The sequence below is a fragment of the Rhinolophus ferrumequinum genome, chromosome 2, assembly GCF_004115265.2.
Source record: "Rhinolophus ferrumequinum isolate MPI-CBG mRhiFer1 chromosome 2, mRhiFer1_v1.p, whole genome shotgun sequence".
Classification (NCBI taxonomy): Eukaryota; Metazoa; Chordata; class Mammalia; order Chiroptera; family Rhinolophidae; genus Rhinolophus; species Rhinolophus ferrumequinum.
Genome location: NC_046285.1, coordinates 101,511,820 through 101,534,972, shown reverse-complemented (window position 1 = coordinate 101,534,972; position 23,153 = coordinate 101,511,820). Strand labels below are relative to the sequence as shown.

Below are 23,153 nucleotides of genomic sequence, written 5' to 3'. Positions count from 1 at the left end.
AAACTCACAGTCCAGAGAAAGAGGCTCATAAAGACTGAGACCTAACCTAGGACTACAGAACAGACCCCATCTCCCACACCTTACCACCACATTACTGAAAGATTATTTATAATCATTGTTTTACCCAGTACATCACATCTGGCTATCAAAAAAAAAAAAATTAAAAGACACACTAAAAGAAAAATTTGAAGAGACTGAGCAAGCATCAGAACTAGGCGCAGATATGGCAGGGATGTTAGAATTATCAGACCAGGAATTTAAAACAACTATGATTAATATGCTAAGGGCTTTAATAGACAATGTAGAGAGCATGCAAGAACAGATGGGCAATGTAAGTGGAGAGATGAAATCTCTCAGACTAAACCAAAAAGAAATGCTGCATCAGGAATGAAGAGTGTCTTGATGGGCTTCTTAGTAGACTAGACACGGCTGAGGAAAGAATCTCTGACCTTGAAGATGTCTCAATAGAAACCTAAAAAACTGAAAAGCAAAGGAAAAAAAAAGGCTGAAAAATAAACCCCCACAAAACCCAGAACAGAATATCCAAGAATGGTAAAACAACATTAAACATGTAAAATGCACATAATGGGAATACCAGAAGGAAAAGAAAGAGAGAAAGAAACAGAAAAAATATTTGAAACAATTTTCCCAAAATGTCAAACACCGTAGAACAGATCCAGGAAGCTAGAGAACACCAAGCAGGATAAATGCCAAAAATTATACCAACACATATTTTCTAACTACAGAAAATCAAAGGACTGTTTATTCATCTATTGATTTTTATTCATTGTTATCACTTACACATTTGTTCCCCAGTAGAATTTCACAGAGGACTACACAAAAATAACAAATTACAAAAGACTTCATAGAATTGGAAGCCAACTCAAAGCGAATACGTGGTAGGGATAATTTTGACCATGTTAAATATAATTTTGATCAAATCAGGGCAGGTACAAAATGGGACCATGAATGGAGCCGAGTGGAGCTCACCACTGCTCAACTTTTTTCTCCATAACGAACTGACCGTGAGGCCCCTCAGCATCTGAGGACAAAAGGGCCAAGTACACAGGGGTCTCTGCTCCTTCTTCTGGGCTCTTGGTGGCTTTGGGCCTCGCCATGTCGGTTCTCACCCAGCCTGGATAGCAGGCATTCAGGAGGATCTTGTCCCCCCTCCTCTGCTCTCTCAGGTTCCTGGCATGGATTCTGGACAGGACCGTGATGCCAATCTTTCTCATCCCATATGCGGAATTAGGCCAGCCCTCCTTCTGGTGTATTCCATTCCTTGTGTCTTCCATGAACCCCACCAGCTCCTCCTCGCTGATGGCTTCATTTCTAAACTTCTGCTGTAGTTCTGGGCTGCAGCTTTTTTTTTTTTTTTTAAAGATTTTATTGGGGAAGGGGAACAGGACTGTATTGGGGAACAGTGTGTACTTCCAGGCCTTTTTTTCCAAGTCAAGTTGTTGTCCTTTCAGTCTTAGTTGTGGAGGGCGCAGCTCAGCTCCAGGTCCAGGTGTCGTTGTTAATTGCAGGGGTGTGGCGTGCCAGCCGCCACAAATCGAACAGTACTTGAATGGGGGAGTGGGAATGAAAAAAGACACTCACACAAATGATGATGCAGCCGGTCTTCAGTGATCCTGAAGCACCGAGTTTACTTTCCTTTACCAATTTATACCATCTGTGTACGTGCTGCTTAACAATCACGAGTGTGCATTACCTCATTGAGAGTAAAATTTTCAACTTTTACATATAAACTACAGAATCACTGAAACTTCCCCAAAGTCATTATCTCATGACAAAGCCCACCAATTACCCTGATAATCATCAGTGATCTGTGTCCGGATACTGGCAACTTTTACATATAAACTACAGAATCACTGAAACTTCCCCAAAGTCATTATCTCATGACAAAGCCCACCAATTACCCTGATAATCATCAGTGATCTGTGTCCGGAAACTGGCGTTCCCACCTCATTCCTCAGCAGCTTGTAAGCACCCTCCCGGTGCAGGCAGAGACAATGCCTTAGGAGCTGAAACAACTGAGCCAGTCTGCAAGGCTTCAGAATCACAAGAAATCATGGCTCCCCACACAGGGGGCACAGCCCACCATCCCTTGCGGGACTCGAGGAATTGAACTGGCAACCTTGTGGTTGAGAGCCCACTGCTGCCATGTGGGAATTGAACCGGCAGCCTTCAGAGTTAGGAGCGTGGAGCTCTAACCGCCTGAGCCACCAGGCCGACCCCTGGGCTGCAGCTTTTAAGAGCTCTGAGACTCACGTTGCTAGACACATTCACCACTCTGCCTAAATTGCAACAGAAATCGTTACGTAGGAAGGCGCACACAAGAATGGTGATATTTGGGACATTTACCTTGTAAGAGGCCACGAGGGAAGGAACAGAATGTATTTTTGGTATATATTGGGCTTTACCTGTTTTAATATTATAAGTAATACTCTTTTATTTCTAATGTTGGATTGAAAGGATCTGGAGGTTTGTTTTGTCATTCTTTAAAATTACAGGAATGAAACATTTCCCTTAAAATTAATAAACAAGGAAAGACAGTGAGAAAAGTTCTGTGAGCCTACTACCCAGAGCAACTAGTGAATATTATTAAAAAACACCAACTATTTAAAATGTATGGAAATGGTCCTGAAGGCATATACAATAAATGAAGAAACATTTATTCTGGAAAATCTAGTATATCTCAGAAAGAACAAAGAGTCTGTGGTATTTAAACCACGACCAGGTCGCTCACTCCCCCCTTCCTGTCCCAGTGCAATGGAAACTCCACTCTAGGAGGGTGCATCAGAGAACACAGGCCTCCCTCTCCCCCAAGGGTTGTGGTATCTTCCCAAGATGGATAGGACACCAGCATTTCTCATCCTGCTCAAGCTACCTGTTGCAGAGAGGTTCAGTTCCTGGAAAGGGTATCCAACAGGTGAGGGCTTCCTTCTTCCTTCTTCCACTCAGCCCTCGCTTGTGGGACAAAGGCTCTGCCTTGGTCTGGGCAGGCTGAGAATACTGGGTTCTAGTTTTCCCTTGCCTCAGCTTGTTTGTAAGGCACAAGTATCACACAAAGAGAGGCAAGCTGATAAAACCAGAGATGACTGCCCCTGCCCCCAACTCTTAAAGCAGAAGTGTCACTCAAAGAGAAGTATGCCACTATTCCCACCCCTACCTTCAGAGCTGTGGCTCAGAGATTCTGCTCAGGGGAAAGAGGAGGGACAGAAGAACACAGAGGTCTGAGCTCTTCCAAAAGGTTGTGGTTTTATTTGACAGAGTAGGAAAGTTCAACACTAAGGGCATTCTGGCAAACAGTGGAAGTTGTGGTAAAAAGTAATTAGCAGGAGATTGATAGCTTCATTAGAGACAAAAACTAAATCATATAAGTCAGCAAGTTTGCCAGAGAAAGCTAGAGGTTTTCTTGTAAGAAAAATAGCATAAATGGAATCACTTCAAAAATGGAGCTGGATCTGCGATCCTAGAGGAACTGCCTTGCATGTCTTACTCCTCAAACCTTTGGAATGTGAGAACAATGCACAATAACCTTTGGACTGGGCCCAAGGCAACACTGTGTCCCAAAGAACTGTTTGCAAATGTAACAAGAAAGCAGTTATGATGACTACTGGATTGAAAACTAAAAGCATTGTTTAGAATTGGCGTCACTAGGTTAGCTTGTCTGCACCAATAGAAATGCCTTCCTTCTATTGGTGTAATTGTTCCCCTTTCCTTTTCCATTAACACCCTTTGTATTGCCTCCTCATCAGAACACTAGTTGGGTTTCCGCCTGATGCAGTGCCTCCTGACTAGCTATTCCTTTGGAACTCAAGAAAATGAGTGTTGCCTATCACTTTGGCCTTTTATTTTTAGGTTAACAGTTAATTATTACAACGGTTTAAACCGAAGAAATAATAGTTTGTTTCATCAGAACACTGAGCACGTTGAAGGGTGGTTAACATGGGCCTGCAGTGAAACAGTACAGAGTACAGAAATTTCTACAAGCTTTGCCAATGGCTAGGCTTTTCTCCTGCAGGACTTTCACGAGGGCAATGAGCATGCAAAGAGTACAGAAAATGGCCAGAAACGAAGACACTTAAGAAGGCAGGTCCTTCGGGAGGGTTTGCGGTTCTCCAGAGACAGCTGACGGCCTATTGGAGAGCTGGGATGTAGGAAAAGGCTTTGGAAAAATGCAGTAGAAAAACCCTTAGGATCTGGTAAGTGATAATATAGGGGCAAAGCATGGCGACCTGGTGAGTGGGTGGGTGGATGGTGGGGTCAGTGACCAAGGTGATTTGACAAGCGTCCTCTGGAAATGTTTGCTTTAGAAGAAGAAATTTGAGGGAAGGGAGGACATCAGGAGGGGGAGAGGCAGGAGGACAAAATGTGTATCTGGAGCTCCGGGAATGTTCTAGGTGGGTGACAGATTTTATGGGGCCTGATGAACTGGTGGTAGTGGAGGCTCCACAAGCCTGAGTCAGATCACTCAGCCACAGGGAGAGGGAGGGGGAGGGCCCCTCATGGGATCCTCAGGGAACTCCAACGTGAGGGGCACGAGCAGTTTCTGGTCTCTGAGGAGCCTCCTGAACAAAGACCTGAAGGAGAAGAAAGGGCCGCTTGTGCAAAGACCAGCGGGACAGAGGGCACAGATGACCGCTGGACAAGTGCGTAAAGAGTCCTGAGGGCGAAGGGCAGCTGGCCCCGTGGAGACACATCCAGGAGGCCAGTGCAGCTGAGCAGGGAGAGGTGGCAGGGCCTGTAGATGAGACCAGAGGAGGCAGGGCCAGATCAGGCCAGAAACACCACAGCCGGGCCCCTTGTCACTCACCTTGGGGTTTCATGAGAGGCAGTAGCTCCGTGCAGACATCTCGGGTACCAAAAAAGTTTGTTTTCATCGTCACTTCTGCTTGAATATGAAACGGTGTGGGATCATTATCTTTCAGGGGAGAAGGAGTAGCTATGTAGTAAAATTCCATATGATGATATAAAAAAATGGTGCCTGTGGTGAGATCTGGTGAATTGAAAGTAATGTCTGGGTTTAGTTAACAGTATTGTGCCAACGTCAAAGTCATGGCTTGTTCATGCTGTAGGGTGTTGTAAGATGGTACCATTCGGGGAGGCTGGGGGAAGCATGCATAGTGGGGGGGAGGGTGGGGGTATCGTGCGCTGTGGTGATCAGGACAATCAGAGAAACCACACGAAATGGAGTTCTGGGCTCCAGGGCTGTGACTTCTAGACGAAACAGCCTGCCTCCCTTCCTCCCTTCCATCCCCTCCAAGGAGGGGATGAATGTTCCAGAAAGTTTCCTAATGCCCTCATTCCCAGTCTGCCCCTTCCGTGATGTACTTTGGGCCAAAACAGAACACACCCCTCTTTTGATCCCACCTCTGAGCCAAGCAATGGAGAGGGATGAAGTGTGCTTCCGCCAAAGCAACACTGGCTGATGGTGATCAATTGGGAGTTTGAGATTGATGACAGTTGAACTGAAGAAACTGTTTTGGGAGAACCCCAAAAGGTGAAAGAGTTGTGCGGAGTGGTTATCCTGGCCTTGGGCCCACCACCCACTGCAGATGAGGATGGTTGCTTTGTCCTAAAATGCAGTGTAATATTTAGACAGGGTAACTGCTTCTGAGGACATAGGTTCCCTTGATTTCTTAAGAGAAATTAAGACAAATAGGTCCTGTGATTAAGAAAAATAAGTCCTGTGATTACTTAGGTTCCTCCCTGTCATTCCCAGTGCGCCCCCAAGTGGAGGGAAAGTTTATGAAGCTCTTACTGTGTGTCAATAAATTGACACACAATAAATTGACTGCGTAGGCATTTATTTAACCTTTATATAATCTGTTTGCTAAGGGCCTACATTTTGGTTTTGTCCTAGGTTGCAGTTAATAGGTGACATACGAGTATATAATTAGGTGTCATTTTTAAGGTATTAAGGGACAAAAGAGCTTTGTGATCCCAGCATACATTTTCAAACCAGCGGCTGAGATGCTATTGTCTCAAGACATTGATATTCCTCTGGTGAGAGTTTAAAAAACAAATTCTAACAGGAAGGAAATTGAGAGCCTTGTTGAAGGGCGAAGGGCGGAACTTGTAAAGGACACATACTTTTAAAATAAGGGCCCTGCCTTTGCTTTCAGGGGCTATCATTTTTCATTGTCAGCCTCTAAATCACTGAAGAGTGAAAATAATCACGGCAGCAGTGGCACCTTTACAACATGGAGCGCTTCTGGGAAGGGACGCGGAAGACTGTCCCCGAGGCACACTGGGAGCCAGGCGTGGTGCTGTGCAGCTCTAAGAAGCTTCTCGTCTCTGCAGTGGGTGGTGCTGGCCTCTCAGGGACTCACCAGAGCACACTCAGAACTCCCAATGTGATTTCAACATGTTTGTGTACGTGTGTATCAGTACATTTAATCTTCACAGCAGCCCTTGTACAGTGGAGGAAACTGGTACAGTATGATGTAGCATTTCGCTCAAGGTTATGCAATAAGGTAGCAGAGCCAGGATTTTTGTTTCGAGATGTTTGTCTTGAATGCTTTCAAACACGAAAGCTGAAAGAATAGTACAGTGAATACCCATATACCCATCGAACTAGGTCCAATGTTAAGACTGTTTTACTGTAGTTATGTGTTCATCTTCCGTATATACTTTGCTGACTGTTAACGCTGCAGACCTCATGACACTTCATTCCTACATAAATAACACATTCACATGAACGAGACTAGACAATAATTCTCGTGTCCACTGATACCCAATCCATAATCCGTTTGCCCCAAGGTCTCAGATTATCTGACGGACGTCTTTCATACAAGTGCCTACTCACATTTCACACTTGGCAATTTTTCCCTACCCGTGTGTGGCATTTAAGGAGAACAGACCAGATGTCTTTCTGTCCCAGTGTTGTTGTTAAAGTAAAGCTGGTAAACTGAAGCTGACAGGCCAAACCCTGCCCCGCTCATTGGTTATTGTGTGTGGCTACTTTCATGCTCCAACAGCAGACCTGAGTAATTCCAACAGACTGTGTAGCCTGCAGAGCTGAAAATATTTACTGTCTGGCTCTTTCTATGTTTGCGCACCCTTGGGTTATACTGTCCCTTCTCTTGACCTAACTTTTAGGTCTATTAGGTTTCTGAGCAGGTTCAGCATGTAAATAATCTACACGATGAACCGGTAGCAGGAACCATTTATTCATCTACTGATTTTCCGTAGTTACTGTCATCCCTGCCCCTTTGTCTCCCCCTACGTCACAAAAGAATTCACAAGACTCTCAGAATTAGTAGCCAAGTCAAAGTGAGTCAGTGATAGAAATATATATATATATACTTTTGGGATAGGGATATTTTTAACAGGGTAAGTGTTCTTGGTCAATTCAGGACAGATAACATTGTGGGACCCATGAATGGAGCCAAGTGGAGCTCACCACTGCTCAACTTTTTTCTCCATAACGAACTGACCGTGAGGCCCCTCAGCATCTGAGGACAAAAGGGCCAAGTACACAGGGGTCTCTGCTCCTTCTTCTGGGCTCTTGGTGGCTTTGGGCCCCGCCATGTCGGTTCTCACCCAGCCTGGACAGCAGGCATTCAGGAGGATCTTGTCCCCTCTCCTCTGCTCTCTCAGGTTCCTGGCATGGATTCTGGACAGGACCGTGACGCCAATCTTGGTCACGCCATATGCGGTATTAGGCCAGCCCTCCTTCTGGTGTATTCCATTCCTCGTGTCTTCCACGAACTTGTTCATGAGCCCCACCAGCTCCTCCTCGCTGATGGCTTCATTTCTAAACTTCTGCTGTAGTTCTGGGCTGCAGCTTTTAAGAGCTCTGAGACTCACGCTGCTAGACACATTCACCACTCTGCCTAAAATGCAACAGAAATCGTTATGTAGGAAGGCGCACGCAAGAATAATGAGTGTCCAATTTGCTGGGATTTTGGACCAGGAAATTTCCCTTTGAGTAACAAATACCAGTTCGCTATGAGCATTAATGAAGAAGGCCTCTGAGTGAAGGACATGAAACAGGCTTGAAAGCTGTCATGCCCATAATGTCTCAGATGATGTCAGAGGAATGTTCTAATGGGGAGGGCAGTGCCCAGAAGTTCCATGAGAAAATGAAAATGGTTTATATGGGAGCACGGTAAAGGGAATGTAAGGCGAGACTCATTGCACTCAGGAGTAGAGAGCCTCTTTTCCCCTAAGGCCATTTTGGGGACCACCTGAGGCCCTTACAGTCGCTTGTACAGTGCTCTATCAACAGGTGTCTACTGACCAATAAAGAGCTCATTGGTTTGTGGATGGCAGTTCCACGGTGAACGGAGAGTGTTTGGTTTGGAAGGCTGCCCGGATCGAGGAACGTAAAAACCAATCAGTTCAGTGGGATGAATTATAGCTATTTTCTCTATATTTGGGTTTTATCAACTTGGGAGCACTAACTAATGGCATGATAATATAATCAACGAGTGGGGCAGTGGAAAATGGACTATTAAATGGATGCCTACACGAGCTGCGGCCCAATGCAAGTCATATGGGAATTTAGGGAGGAAGTTAATGCAGGACATGTTTATGCCCATCAGAAGGGCCACTTCCAGGACTTGAAGGGGTTGGTAACCAGCAAGTGGATATGTTGGTATGTTTGTCTGAAGTGACCATCTGGGTCCCTAAGTGCACGGGAGCTGCAGTGATGCAGAGGTGGGATAATTGTGGACATAGGATTCTTGTACCCTCTGAGACACAAAATGCCAAAGGCCATTCTGTCTACCAGCAAGAGAGACAAAGACTACAGATGGTTATGGGGGAGATTTCCTGAGAGGCAAGCCCTGCAAAGCTGGCAAGTCAGGTTGAAGGTTTTAGGATGAGAAAAGACGAGACACGATGCTTGGACCAGGCAATGCACACCTGGAAGTCAGTGCACGTGTTCCAGCGGTACAGCAAGACTGGTTCAGAAGACACGGCACCAAAGCTTTACCTCATCCTCAGAGCAGCGGTTTTGTAGGGAACTGGAACAGGCAGTGGAAACACTGGCTGTCTCAAGCATGACGATATAAAGGCGTGAAGGGCTGGCTTGCACAGATGCACGAGCATGTACTCACACTCAACATGAGGGGGGCCAAGGAGATTCCCTACTGGATAGATGCTTCTGCTTCTTGGGGAGCCAGGAGAAGAGGGGCTAGGGAGGATGCTGGGGTGACGTCACAATTCTTCCCCATATCGCCTCAACTTTTTTTTCCTATCTGACCTGATACAGTGGCCCCAGGACCAGGGCTGCAACTGTGTATACAGGAAGCAGGGATACTTCCTAAGCAAGAAACTGTAATTACAGTTTTAAACCGTTAGGTCAGAATTCCTAAGCGCCTATAGAGTGAACTGTACCTTTACCCCAAATTGGAGTGGCAGCAAATACAGCTGCACTGACTAGCGGTTGATGTAGCCCACAAGGTCTGGACCTGTGCTGCAGCTCATCCTGTATGAATGGGAGTGGACCAAAGGGAAGGCACTGGTTAGACGGGTATCCTTGCGGACAGTCAGGATTAGAACAGTGGCTGAACTTCACGTCCCTTTGAAAGGTGAAAAGGTTTGGGTAAAAATCAGTATCAATGGGGAGAAGTCAGAATGGTAGCTGAGGGTAAAGGAATGAATAAATGAGTTATGCAACAAAAGGGATCCAATATTATGGTGGTGTCTCCAGAGGCTCAGAGTAAGAGATGATATTGTCTCTTAGCTCAATGCTACTGGATGCCCGAAAGGGTGAAGCCATGTGCTGCCCAGAACACTCCTGTATCTGGGACCTGACAAGGTTGAATGGGAGCCTAAGAACCTGAGTGGCATGGCTCTGGGAGATACAGTCATATGAAATGGTTATGAACTGAAACAACTGGAACGTTCATAGCCTCTTTATTCATAACAGCCCCAAATTGGAAAGAACCGAAATGCCTATCTACTTACAGAGCAAACTGCTGGTACACAATAGAGATGGATGTCAAAAGCATTCTAGACAGGGCACAACTATAGTGACAGCAGGCCAGTCAGTGGTTGCAAAGTTAGTGATGGGAGGAAAAGAGAGTACAGAGGAGCACAAAGGGAGCTTTGCGGGGTGATGGAATGTTCTCATCTTAGTTGTGGTTATTACATGACTGTACAAAATGGCCAAAGCTCACCAATTTGAACACTGAAATGGGTGAATTTTATTGTATGTAAATAACTCAATTAAAAAATCATCTATTAGTTCTCCATTTCAGAGTATAAGCAAGTCCTTAAAAAGGCCTGCACAATCCCCCCTACCCTCACCATTCCTTCCTCTCACTCCGCTCCACTCACACCACACGACCTTTCCACTTCCCTTACCCAGCCACTCCAAGCGGGCCAGTCACCAGTCTGTGAAACATTTCTGTTGTGAGACAAGCTAAGGACAGCCACTGAGAGTAAGCAGTTAGAAAATTTAATAGCAACTGGCATGGCTGGACCATTCAAGAGCATGGTCCTTTTTCTAGTAATTCACCGTTAAATTTCACCAAAGTACACGAACTTGACAACTAGGTTAAAAATGGTATTCATAAGAGTCAGACTCTGAATGTGGCAAAGTTTTAGGAATAAAAATTTGCTTTTCCCTCCATATGTATGCACAAGAGTGATGTGATGATAATCTATGTAAGTCAAAAGTACTCTGTCCATGAGTATATAATAAGTATTCTAAGTGATAAGGAAAAGTTTTGTTCAAGGAAATATTAAAACAGGAGTAGGAAAAAACGACCAATATGCCACTCTAATATGTATCAGCCATGCAAAAAATTGTCCACTTCTCAAGATACCCATTGTTTTACTAACAGGGACTGAATCAATCGCCTTAGGTATAAGCCAACCAATAATTTCCTTACTTTGCTTCCGCCTTTTCTCTGTAATAGTCTCTTCCCAAACACCTGCCAGGGGAGCGTTCCTAACCACTCTCGCTTTGGTGCTTCCCAATTCAAAGAGATTTTTTTCCTTAAATAAACTCTTAAATTTTGGCATTTCTTAGTTAATTTCTTAAGAATACTAAATAGTTCTGCACAAATAGTTCTATGCTAACTAAAGAATAAGTAGCAGTTGATTAAGGGGAAAATCAAATGAGCACCAAAACATACAAAAGTATGTAGTGGCTTTATAGGATGGGTTATTTGTTCCTTTAAATCTCTCCTTACCCTACACTGGCTCCTCCAAGTGTTAGGCGTATTTCGGGTCCTACTGCTGTATGTATTGTATAAATTCTGTACTAAAACGTGCTCAACCGTCCTTTTGCTGGAAGAAAGCCTTGGCGGAGGTCCAGGGTGTGGCCTGTGAAAGTAAAGGATTCTGTTTGGCCAAAGACTGGTTTGGCCCTTGGCCCAGGTCTGCTTTAAAGTCTTGAATATCCTGTCTGGTAATACTACCCTCTATTTGGGGTCTCGGTTCAGGCTCCATAATCTGTGTTAACAATGTGACTAACGGTGAGGCTACGTGGTGTCAGCTGGAGCTCTGCAGGGGCTGGAGAGTAAGGTTAGCCAAGAAGTCAGTGGGCCACATCTATGAGAACAACCCCCAACAAAAACACCAGACATGGCTTGGGTGAGCTTTCCTGGCTGGCAGCACACACATGGTCGCCGGGAGAAATGCATGCTGTCTGGAGGAGTCCACTGGGAGAGGATGACTGGAGGCTACACGCCTGGTTTTCCTGGACCCTGTCCTATGAGACTTTTCCCACTGATTTGAATCAGTCTATATTTCCTATAATATACTGTAATTTTGAATATGACAGATTTGCTGAGTTCTGAGTCCTTAGTGATTATGGCACTTGTGGGTGGTCTTGGGGACCTATTGAACTTATAAAGACCAAGTAATATTTATCCCAGATGTATGGTTGGTTTAGCATCTAGAAGCTACACTATATCAGTAGACTAAAAAAAAAGATCCACATGATCAGACGCAGAAAAAGATTTTAGGGGGTCTGATGAACTGGTGGTAGTGGAGGCTCCACAAGCCTGAGTCAGATCACTCAGCAACAGGGAGAGGGAGGGGGAGGGCCCCGCATGGGATCCTCAGGGAACTCCAACGTGAGGGGCACGAGCAGTTACTGGTCTCTGAGGAGCCTCCTGAACAAAGACCTGAAGGAGAAGAAAGGGCCGCTTGTGCAAAGACCAGCGGGACAGAGGGCACAGATGACCGCTGGACAAGTGCGTCAAGAGTCCTGAGGGCGAAGGGCAGCTGGCCCCGTGGAGACACATCCAGGAGGCCAGTGCAGCTGAGCAGGGAGAGGTGGCAGGGCCTGTAGATGAGACCAGAGAAGGCAGGGCCAGATCAGGCCAGAAACACCACAGCCGGGCCCCTTGTCACTCACCTTGGGGTTTCATGAGAGGCAGTAGCTCCGTGCAGACATCTCGAGTACCAAAAAAGTTTGTTTTCATCGTCACTTCTGCTTGAATATGAAACGGTGTGGGATCATTATCTTTCAGGGGAGAAGGAGAATAGAGTTAATAAATAGTAGCCATGTGGTAAAATTCCATATGATATAAGAAAATAGTGCACGTGAAATCTGGTGAATTTTGTATAAAATTGGCGTCTAGTTAATAGTATTGTGCCAATGACAATTCCTCTTTTGATGATGTTCTATAGTGTTGTAAGATGGTACCATTTGGAAAGGCTGGGTGAAGGGTGAACAATGGGATCTCTGTGAAACAGTCTGTGCAATGTTTTTATTTAATAATCCATTCAAAATTCACCCAAGTGCCCTGAAGTCCAAACCAAAAACTGTGACAACCTGGAAAAGATACCAAGGAGTCCGAGCCAAGGAAACGAAGGTCATTTGGCTAGGAAACACTCACCGTTACCTTGAAAGTCTGATCTAGCGGCACTCCGTCCCCTATCTCTACTTCCCTAGGGAGGCATTCTGCACTCCATAGGCGCGAGAAGCCCCATCGCAGTGATTCCCCGACAGATCCAGCCCACCCTGGCTGGAGGTGCTCGGGGCTGCTGCTCCCGAGACCAGCCCCTTACTCTTGAAGGCGATGCCCGCGTTGTTGACCAGCACGTCCAGGCCCCCGTACTCCTTGAGCAGGAAGTCGCGCAGGGCGCGGATGCTCTGCAGGTCGTTGATGTCCAGCTGGTGGAAGCGCGGGCTCAGGCCCTCGGCCTGCAGCTGCTGCACGGCCGCCTGGCCCCGCGCCGCGTCCCGCGCCGTGAGCACCACGTCCCCGGAGAACTGCCGGCACAGTTCCCGTGCGATGGCGAAGCCGATGCCCTTGTTGGCCCCAGTTACCAGCGCCACGCGGCTGCAGGACGACATGGCCGGGTGGGGAACGCAGCCGGCCCGCGCACTGACAGCAGACCCGTTGTGGATACCGAATGACGCGGGCACAGAGGCGCTTGTCCGAGGTTCGGGGGCGCGCGCGCCTGCAGCGGGCGCAAGGTGTGCAAAAGTATGGCGCACTCGCGGGGCGGTACTGGGGAGCGCGCAAGCGCAGGTCCCACCCACCACTCGGGGCGTGGCTTCCCGGTGAACGCCCCCCGCCGCTGAGCGTGCGGGGAAAGGCGGTGGGTGGTACGCAAAACGGATCGGCTAGAGACTAAGGCTGTTGGCTGCTGGCCACTGCCCGCTTGTCAGCAGAGAATCATTTGATCGGTCGTGCGACTTGACTACGTTTAAACTGAACCCTTATCCTAGGTTCTCCCAGGGTTTTTCCTCGTATTCCCCTAACCAAACATTCACAGTTGCGCTTGAAGAAATGGGGCATTTGTACAGACATTTTCCCCCCTGGTGTTTAAAACAATATCGCTGGAATTGAAGTCTTCGGAACGGGTTGAGGAATCAGCTGGGGAGAACAGGGCAAGAGATGAAATGTGTGTGGATTCTTCCCCTAAGTATGTGAAGGAAAAAGTACTGACTTATCCTTGGCAGGTTTTCACATAACAGTGGGTAATATTTAGTAAACCATCTCTAGACACTTGTAAGGTTACGAAGTTACTTATGTCCAGGTCTTCCAGCGTACAGGTGCAAGGGGGCTTGGCAGCCCTTTCTCACACTCAAAATAACTTGTCAGGATGCATCCATTTTAAAGTGAGGAAATGGATCCTCAGAAAGTTCATCAATTTGTTCAGTGATGGGAAAGGAATTTTCTTCCTTACTATTTAGAGCTTACAGCAGAGAAGAGGGAACTATAGTCATTTCATTTCTGTGCTGTCCCTTATGGTAGACGCTAGCCACTTAACTGTCAATTTAATCAAAACAATACAATTTAAAATTCAGTTTTTTAGTTGCACTGGCCACCTTTCCAGTGCCCAACCGTCACGTATGTTAGTGGCTGCTGTATTGGACAGTGCAGATATACGGTATTCACATCACAGTAGAAAGCTCTGTTGAAAACGATTTTTAAAGTAGCGTCCAATTATGCTGCAATTGGAAGGTAAGTTTCCAATCAGCTGCAAAAAACCAAAACTAATAATCAGGGAAAGACCTTTGCTTTTTTTGACTAAGGCTTTTATTGAGATAATTGTAGATTCCATTCAGGTAGTAAGAAATAATACAGAGATTCGTACATTTCACCCAGTTTTCCTAAATGGTAACAGTTTTGCAAAATTATGGTACAATATCAGTCAGGATACTGACATCCAAACAATCCACCAATCATATTCGGATTTCCTCAGTTTCATTTGTACGTGTGTGTATGTGTGTGTGTATTTGTATGTATTTAGATCTAGACAATTTTACCATGTGGAGGTTTGTATATCCACCACTATAGTCAAGACGTAAAACATTTTCATCAGCACAAGCATCTCTCCTGTTGCTCTTTTATAACCAAACATAAGTCTTTCTTGCCCCCCCCCCCCACCAACTCTATCTCCTGGCAACCACTAATCTGTTCTCCATTTCTACAATTTTACTGTTTCAAAATGTTACATAAATAGAGTCTTACAGTATGTAACCTTTAAGATTTTGTTTTTCCCACAGGGTAGTTTAAGAGCTTTGTTTTGAATTTTTCTCCCTTATCCAAGTATATGCTTGGTCTGTCACTTGCTGGCCTCTCTCCACACCACTAGTTACTTTCTTCTATAACTGGGGTGAGCCAGTGTTAGAAAGAAGGAGAATGGATTAAATTCACTAAGAGGGCCACATGGTGTGCAGGGAACTTTGGGCATGGTGAGGTGCCTGCTATAAAATGCAAATTCTAAGAGAGGCATGAATCATGATTTTTCAGCCTGATTTGTTTATCATTTCAGTGCTAGTACCAAGTGCTAGTACCATTTGTTTATCATTTCAGTGCTAGTGCAAACACAAGAATTGGCATTTCAATGGGGTAGGATGCTCCAGAAAATATAATACATAAAATATCATGTAGTAATAAGAATTTAGCATATAAGTGGCATTAACAATGAATGGGGGAAAGAAAGAATTATTCCAAAAATGGTGCTGGGGAAAGGGAGTCATGATTGGAAAGAAAAAAATAAAGAGAGATACCTTACAACGTACACCAATTAATTTCTAAAGAGACAGAAAAACATGTTTTCTCACTTTTTAAATTTGTGGTTTTATAAATAAAACCATAAAACCAGTATAAGAAAATATAAGTAAAATTTATATTTTTCAGTAAGGGAAAAGGACTTTGTAAGCCTTGAAATGGGGAAAGAATCACAAGGGAAGGACTGACAGATTTGATTATGGGAAACTTTTTGAAAATTTGTTCTGAAAAGCATGCTAATTTAAAGCCAGTGAATTAAGATCTACTTGGGTGATTTTCTGTATTTTTCCCCTATCAAATTTGGGTGTTGATCCTGGTGGTGTGTTTGAACCCCTCACCCCTCCCTGTACATAGCACTCCTCTGGGTTGTGAACAATTTGTGAAATAAAACCAAAGAGTAAAGGTGGAAGGCCCAGATCTGTGATTACTGCTAATAGCTAACTTGGCAGGTACTCCTTAAGGTGTGAGAGTCAAGTTTGAGATCATCCTGGCTGCTATATGGAGAAAGAATTTTATCACATCACATCTATTAACTTGTGGAATAAACTCACATCTTTACTACCCACTGGTTCAAAGCAGTTATATTATTTGTCCTAAAGTATAGTTCCGTGGTATCTTCAAAATAAAAGGTGCTGAAGAACAGTATTGTTAAGTCCTAAGTTATTAAGCTCTCAGAGTCTTTCCTTGCCCATGACTATTTACGCTCACAGAAATCTTCTTGACACTGGCTTTTCTTCTTACACTTTATGCTTGTTTAGTGTGTTCAATAAGCCTTCCTACAGGAGTAGACAGAGCATGGACTTTTGCTTTTGGGAATCAAACTGTAGCTGAGCTGTTTAGTTGAGAGGTAACTCCCAGCAATTTACTTAATTCTGTCAAAGATAAAGCCAGGTAGTCCTTAAAGTGGTAAGGACAGATTTTAATCAGTAATATACTACTGTAATTGGGAAGAGGGCCCAGGATGACCTGAACTCAGCTTGGATTTGCACAGAGGTGATTGGGTATTTTAAAGGGAGAATGAGGGAGGGGGAATGGAGGGGCTTTAGTAGTCCGGGAAGTGAAAAATTCCAAAGGGTTAGTCAGTGTAAATGCTGATTGGGTAGTTGTGGGCTACTGGAGACTAAGCCACAGAGGCCCTATCCTTCCTGGGGATTCCATTTCAAAGGAATGGCTTTCAGGTCCTTGAGAAAGACACTCCAGAGTTGTAGGAGATTCATACACATCTCAAATGCACGCAGGAAAGATTCTCACATTTTAAGCCTTTTTAGTAAATGCTCTAAGAAAGGGTGGTAAAAGGGCTGTCATCAAGTGTTGTTGGCTAGAACAAATAGTAAATTTTTTGGGCAGCCTTGAGCTCCTTAAGGGGGGCTAGAGTCATCCTAGGGATGTGGCCTTGAGCTGTTAGAAACTATGTTAGTGTTTATGTAAGTCTTTCAATGAGGGGAAGTGTTGTGGATGAAATCATTTGTGCTGAGTCTATAGACTGTATAGACCGAGGCTGAGGCTTCTTTGAGACGAAGGCTTGGAAGAGCCTGGCTTACGTTTGGTCAAGGAGAGCATCTTTGTCAACTCCTATCTAGAAAATGGGAGTATATATCACCTTCCTTCCTTCCTCATAAAAGTAAAATACCCGTTTCATCTGTCCCTTTTCTTCCTGTCTTGAATATATACCGTGTTTCCCCGAAAATAAGACCTAGCCGCACAATCAGGTATAATGCGTTTTTTTGGAGCCAACATTAATATAAGATCCAGTCTTATATCATCTAAGACCCAGTCTTATATTATAGTAAAATAAGACTGGGTCTTATATTAATGTTGGCTCCAAAAGATGCATTAGAGCTGATTGTCCGGTTAGATGTTATTTTCAGGGAAACACGGTATGTGTGAGAATGTGATGACTGGAGCTGTAGCAACTGTCTTGAGACCGCGAAGAAACAAACTAAAAGGTGACTAGCCAACTCCTTAATGATGGTATTGTGGAAAATCAGAAAGAGCTTTGGTCTTTGACGACATCACTGAAGCATAGGTCCAAATCTGGAACCGTCTAGTTCCAGCCCCCTTTTCTTTTCAATAAACTTAACTTTAGAATAGATTCCATTTTAGAATAGTTGCAAATGTATTTCTAGTATACCTATTTCTCTTATTATTAACATCTTACTACGGTGGTACGTTTGTCACAACTAAGAAACTAACACTGGAACAACAGTATTAACTAAGCGCCACACTTTATTTGGGTTTTACTGCTTTCCCCCCTAATATCCTTTTCCTATTCCAGAATTCCCTTCAGACTATCACATTATATGTGTCACTTCTCCTTAGTTTTCTCTGGTTTATGACAGATTCTCCGAGTTTACTTTGTTTTTCATGACCTTTACTACCTTTTAGGTAAACACACTGATCAGGTGTTTCTGATGCTTCTGTCAAGGAAGAACTGGGGTTATGAGATTTGGGGAAAGAATACCACAGAGGTGAGGTACCACTCCTATATCCCAGGCATGCTCTCAACATAATTCGTCACCACCTGGCCAAGGCAGTGCTTGCCACATTTCTCCACTGTGAAGTTCTTCTCCGCACTTTAGGAAGCAAGTCACTAAGCATAGCACATAATCAAGGTGGGGGTGGGAGGGGCAGAAATTGAGCTCCATCTCTCGCAGAGAGGAGGATTTACCTAAAAGATTTGGAATTTTCCTGCAAGGCTGAACAGGGGACAATTAGGCCGGAGAGGGCGAAATGGGGCGGGGCTACTCGAGCACAGGGGCGGAGGAAGGGGTTGGGCGGGTAGAGACTGGCGACCAGCGCTCGCTGGTTGCGGAGGGGCGAGGATGAGGGCCGCGGCCAAGGGGCCGGGCCTGGATGCGTGCTGTAGGAGGTACCTCCCCGCACTGCGGAAGGAAACACCCCGCAGGCCGGCTCTTTGGAGCGGGGGTTCCCAGCCCGCGGGCCACTGGGTGTTCTTACCCCCGAGTCGGACCTTGGCGCAGCCGGGACACACTGCCCGCGCGCGAGGCGTTTGCCCGCTGCAGGGAGAAGGCTGAGCCTGGCGACGGAGGGCTTGGCTTGGGTTAGGGAGGACTCGAGGCCGGCCTACCGGCGCTCAGCCTGGCCCTCTGGTGCTGCTGCTGCGGCCCGCTTTACCTCGTGGTTATCTGCGGTACTGTTTCCGGTCTCCACTTGCCGTGGGCCCGCCCCGCCAGCGCCATCTTGGAGGCTGTGCCGGGCGCGGAGGGGAGGCGGCGGGACTTCCGGTTGCCCGGGTAACGGGAGTAGGCTCGCTCTGAAGCTTTCCTTATGTATTTTAATTTTTTGGTGCCAAGGAGACCCGAGTTCGGATCGCAGGCTTGGCATTGCACTGCCCATACGGGAAGGCCCCATTAGCTGGAAGTCGTTCATTTAGCGAAGGCTGACCCGAGAAGCCGCTGTGAGGCTCTCGGGGGCAGGCTGAGGAGCCGAAGGCCGGGAGTTTGCATCCAGCGGGCGTCTGAGGCCCACCCGGCCGGAACACTTCGGGGGCAGGGGCTGCGGTGTGTTTCGGAGCCGTAGGCTGACTCCTGTAGGTCCGAGGACTGTGGGAGGGAGAAGGGTGCCGTTTGCAGTGCTGTTAGCCTGGCTGCACGGTAAAGCTGGCTCGTGGGACCGCGCTCGCGGCGTGGCGTGTGTGGGCGGAGCGCTGGGCACCGGGGCGGACGAGGCGCGGTGGACCCTGGGACCCGACCCGCCAACTTTTGGTAGATCAAACAATGACCCTTCCATGGCCGAAGTGGATGTTAATAGTGCCTGGATCTCTTGTCACAGGTTTTTGTCCGGTATTTTCTAGTAGTAGAGTTTAAAAACAGCTGTATGGTTAAAATGCCCATATATAAACGAGTAATATTCAGTATGTCACTTATGTACTTCTGCATATAAGTCACAGAATAAGAGGACACCAAAGTAATAGTAAACGACCCCTCCCCTTGCACATTTTTAATATTCTTCCTTAAATTCTCTTGTTTTATAAACATACGTAATGTGCTCAAAAACAAACCTGAAAGGCATCATTGAGTTTGTAATGTTCTGTAACTTTATTTTTTCACTTAATGTATCTTGTGAAATATTTACATATTTTTACATATTAGCACACGTTTTCTTCCTATTAATGGCCGCATAATATTCCGCTCCTTTACCTGTATTTGCCGTTGTTTTCAATGGGTTTCATTTTTAGGCTTCCAAGGAAGTGACATAGAAACTCCAGTAGTTATTTTAGAGTTTATGATCATTTCTTTGTTTTGTCTGCTTGGCTCATTTTCTGTCTGATCTGTTGCAAACCCCCATTTAAGGATACTTATTTCAGGCTCCTGGTTCTAAGAACTATTTTAACTTCAAACTGAAAGAGGATTTTTTTTTCTAAGAATTCCTAGCTGACGGGGAGGCTGAAGGCTACTCTTCATCGAAAAGTATTGTTAGATTGGTGCTTAGTAAATGTTGATTAGAAAAAGTCACCAAAGCACATGCTTATCAAATCAATTATGAAGATTGCCACGGTTAGTCAGCATTTAGTAGGACCTCAAGATAAAACTATTTCAGAGGGACCAATAAAACGGGCATTCCAGTACTGCACAAAGGATCAAGATTTAGCTCACAGTATAAACGTTTGTATACAGAAAACACTTTAGAGAAATAGTTTACCAAATAATACATGTTTGTATATTTAAATCCTTACAGGTGCAAAGAACAGTGATTATCACATAAATGGGGAGAAAGGCAAAGGAAATGCTTTTCGTTGTAGATTGGGCCCCTAAACAGAAACTGCACCTTTAGTATGAAGAAGGGAAGAGGAAGAACAAGCCGGATCAGAAGACGAAAACTCTTCAGAAGTTCTGAATCAAGAGGAGGTACAGGTTTGATTTTTTTTTGGTGCCAGTGATGGAAAAAGGAGTCTTTTGTTGATTGGTATTAACAGATGCACATAGCTTTTCTCAACTGCACATGGGCAATGTTCATAGGGAATATTTCTTGAAGTATACTCTTTTTAACAGTGCCACTCTATTCTTTATAATCGTTGTGTGAATACAAATATATTTCTCATAACGTTGACTATGTCATCTCTGGGGATGACTCCCAGGTTTCTGTTTGTGATCCTGACCTCCCTCCTGACCTCTAATTACCCATAAGATACCAATGTTTGGATATAAATTCATCATTTCAAGTTCAATGTCACCCAGTTTGAATAATATACTATATGTGAAAGTGGCCAACTGGAAAGTACTACATTAATGCAATTGTTATTTTTGATAAAAATTAATAACACTTCTCCTAGTTGACTCCACGCCAGCACTATCTGAGGTTATCTTTTACTATTTTCCCTTCTGTGCCCTCTGTAGCCAGTGTCCTCCTAAATCTTGCCAGGTCTTTCTTAGCTTAACTTTTCCCTTTTCATTGTACCCATAGATGATTTCAACTGGCTCTTTGCTGGTTTACCTGCAACTGTGTTTTTCTTTCCAGATGGTTGTTGCATTCGTTGCAGTCAGTCTGACTTTCCTAAGGCACTGGTTCCATGTCACCTTTTTTGTTTAGGAGACTTCAGGGATGCTCATTCCTTTTTTCATGCTATCCAAACTCCTGACGTTAACTCCCTGTATAAGTGGCTCCAACCTGCCACTCCATGTGTTGGAAGTATGTTCTCTGCTCACTGTCCCTGAGCACACCGCATACATTTCCACCTCAGCCATTCTTCAGAATACTTCTTCAGCCTAGAACATCTGTTTTCCTTCTCCCTGCATGTTCATTTTCTCTCTCACCTTCAAGGCTGAGCTGAGATCTTATTTTTCGTAATGCCATTTCCAGTTTTCACTAATGTCACCCTTTGTTACCATGCTACTGGTTTTCCAGTTGTTTTTCATGGAAGTCTTGTTTCCCAACTAAAAATGTTAACTTGTTGAGGGTGAAGAACACAGTGAGCAATCCCCACAGTGGGTAGCATCATGCTGGGTGTGTTGTGTTTGCTCATTAAATGCTCACTTATTAGATGCTCTTCCTGTAAAATCTGTTCTCAAGGTTTGGTAACATATTTTGCGAGCCTTATTTCTTGGATCATATACGAGGTGTGATAAAAAAAATACAGTGAATGTTTACATTAAAAAAATTTATTACAGTAAAAGATACATTACCATTAATCTCCCACAAAATACCCCTCCTTGCTTTGAACACACTTAATCCTGTTGTTCTTGCCACTTTCTGAAGCAGTTCTGGAAGTCCTCTTTCATGAGTGTCTTTAGTTGTGCTGTTGTGGCTGCATCAATATTCTGAATTGATTCAAAACGTTTACCTTTCATGGTCATTTTGACTTTGGGGAAGAGCCAGAAGTCGTACGGTGCCAGATCTGGAGAATAAGGTGGATGAGGACACACCGTAATGTTTTTTGACAGAAATTGCCATACCAAAAGTGATGTGTGACACGGAACCTTTTTGTTCTGATCACAAAATACGGTGAATGCTGCTGCCGCGTGCCATCCAACGGAAAGGCAGGGATCTTCAATACAGGAAGCGGCACAATGAACCTTAGTAACAGTGTGTGACAAGTTTCAACTTGTTTGGTACAGTCAGTCAGCTGTGAGCTACGGTTGAGAGAAGGTGTGTTTTAAAGTGTGCCCTAAATCATCCTCTGACAATGCTCCGTGTCACACATAGCTTCTGGTACGGCAATTTCTGTCAAATAGAAACCTTATGGTGTGTCCTCATCCACTTTATTCACCAGATCTGGCACCGTGCGACTTCTGGCTCTTCCCCAAAGTCAAAATGATTCATGACATCTAGGCAGCCACGACAGTGCATCTAAAGACACTCATGAAAGAGGACTTCCAGAACTGCTTCAGAAAGTGGCAAGAATGATGGGATAAGTGTGTTCGAAGCGAGGGGGAGTATTTTGAGGGAGATTAATGGCAAAGTGTCTTGCTGTAATAAATTTTTTTAAAAAAATTTAAACATTCACCATATTATTTGATCACATCTCGTATTTCTGTTTAGGTTATTGATTTGAGATCTCTTAAAAATTTTTTTATTTTTAACGGTCGTAAAATATATGTAACATCAAATTCACCATTTTAACCACATTTAAGTAGAATTCAATAGTGTTAAGTACATTCACCTTATTGTACAACCAATCTTCAGGACTCTTTTCATCTTGTAAAATTGGAACTCTGTACTCATTAAATAATAACTCCTCATTTCTCTCTCCCCCCACTCCCTAGTAACCACCATTCTACTTTCTGATTTCATGACTTGACTGTTCTAGATATTTCATATAAGTGGAATCATATAGTGTTTGTCTTTTTTGATTGGCTTATTTCACTTAGCATAATGACCTCAAGATTGATTCATGTAGCATGTGCCAGAATTTCCTTTCTTTTTAAGGCTGAATAATACTCCATTGTCTATATCTATATCTATAAGTTATTTAAGATATTAAAGTTACTTCTACCTCTTGGCTATTGTGAATAATGCTGCTATGAACATATCTCTTCGAGTCCCTGCTTTCTATTCTGGATATATATCCAGAATTGGAATTGCTGGATCATGTGATAATTCTATTTTTAATTTTTCGAGGAACCAACATACTGTTTTCCACAGCAGCTGCACCCTTTTACATTTCCCCCAACAGTGCATAAGAGTTTCAATTTTTCCACATCATCGCCAACATTTTTTATTTTCTGCTTTTTTGATAGTAGCCTTCCT

General features: G+C 44.5%; 2 protein-coding genes across 20 annotated transcripts in view; one reads left to right on the top strand and one right to left on the bottom strand.

The window, feature by feature from the left end:
• Window positions 1-877: 877 nt before the first annotated feature.
• Window positions 878-13,448, bottom strand: LOC117033746 (carbonyl reductase [NADPH] 1). Of its 2 annotated transcripts, XM_033126015.1 has the most exons (4): window positions 12,988-13,448; window positions 4,823-4,930; window positions 2,241-2,300; window positions 878-1,351 (listed from the first exon to the last, which is right to left on the bottom strand). In XM_033126015.1, the coding sequence occupies exons 1-4, from the start codon at window positions 13,274-13,276 to the stop codon at window positions 987-989; spliced, it is 822 nt and encodes a 273-aa protein (XP_032981906.1). In that variant the 5' UTR covers window positions 13,277-13,448; the 3' UTR covers window positions 878-986. The 2 variants fall into 2 exon arrangements, with proteins under 2 accessions (XP_032981906.1, XP_032981898.1); XM_033126007.1 differs by lacking the exons at window positions 878-1,351; window positions 2,241-2,300; window positions 4,823-4,930 and adding exons at window positions 7,166-7,847; window positions 12,332-12,439 and having other exon boundaries at window positions 12,988-13,440.
• The window catches only part of SETD4 (SET domain containing 4), a 43,083-nt gene continuing 23,707 nt past the window's right edge, over window positions 3,778-23,153 (top strand). For 3 of the 18 annotated variants that reach the window (XM_033125931.1, XM_033125888.1, XM_033125997.1), the window contains exons 1-2: window positions 18,246-19,060; window positions 20,145-20,320. In XM_033125931.1, the coding sequence (XP_032981822.1) occupies window positions 20,242-20,320 (79 nt within the window). In that variant the 5' untranslated portion in view covers window positions 18,246-19,060; window positions 20,145-20,241. The other 15 variants (XM_033125992.1, XM_033125986.1, XM_033125982.1 and 12 more) reach the window with 14 other exon arrangements.

Excerpts from the sequence above, each read along its gene's own strand:
- LOC117033746 (XM_033126007.1), bottom strand. The coding sequence starts at position 13,276 with ATGTCGTCCTGCAGCCGCGTGGCGCTGGTAACTGGGGCCAACAAGGGC. Across the intron at positions 12,440-12,987 it reads CGCGGGCATCGCCTTCAAGA|ATAATGATCCCACACCGTTT; the intron begins GTAAGGGGCTGG and ends CTCCCCTGAAAG. Across the intron at positions 7,848-12,331 it reads GCCTCTCATGAAACCCCAAG|GCAGAGTGGTGAATGTGTCT; the intron begins GTGAGTGACAAG and ends GTTGCATTTTAG.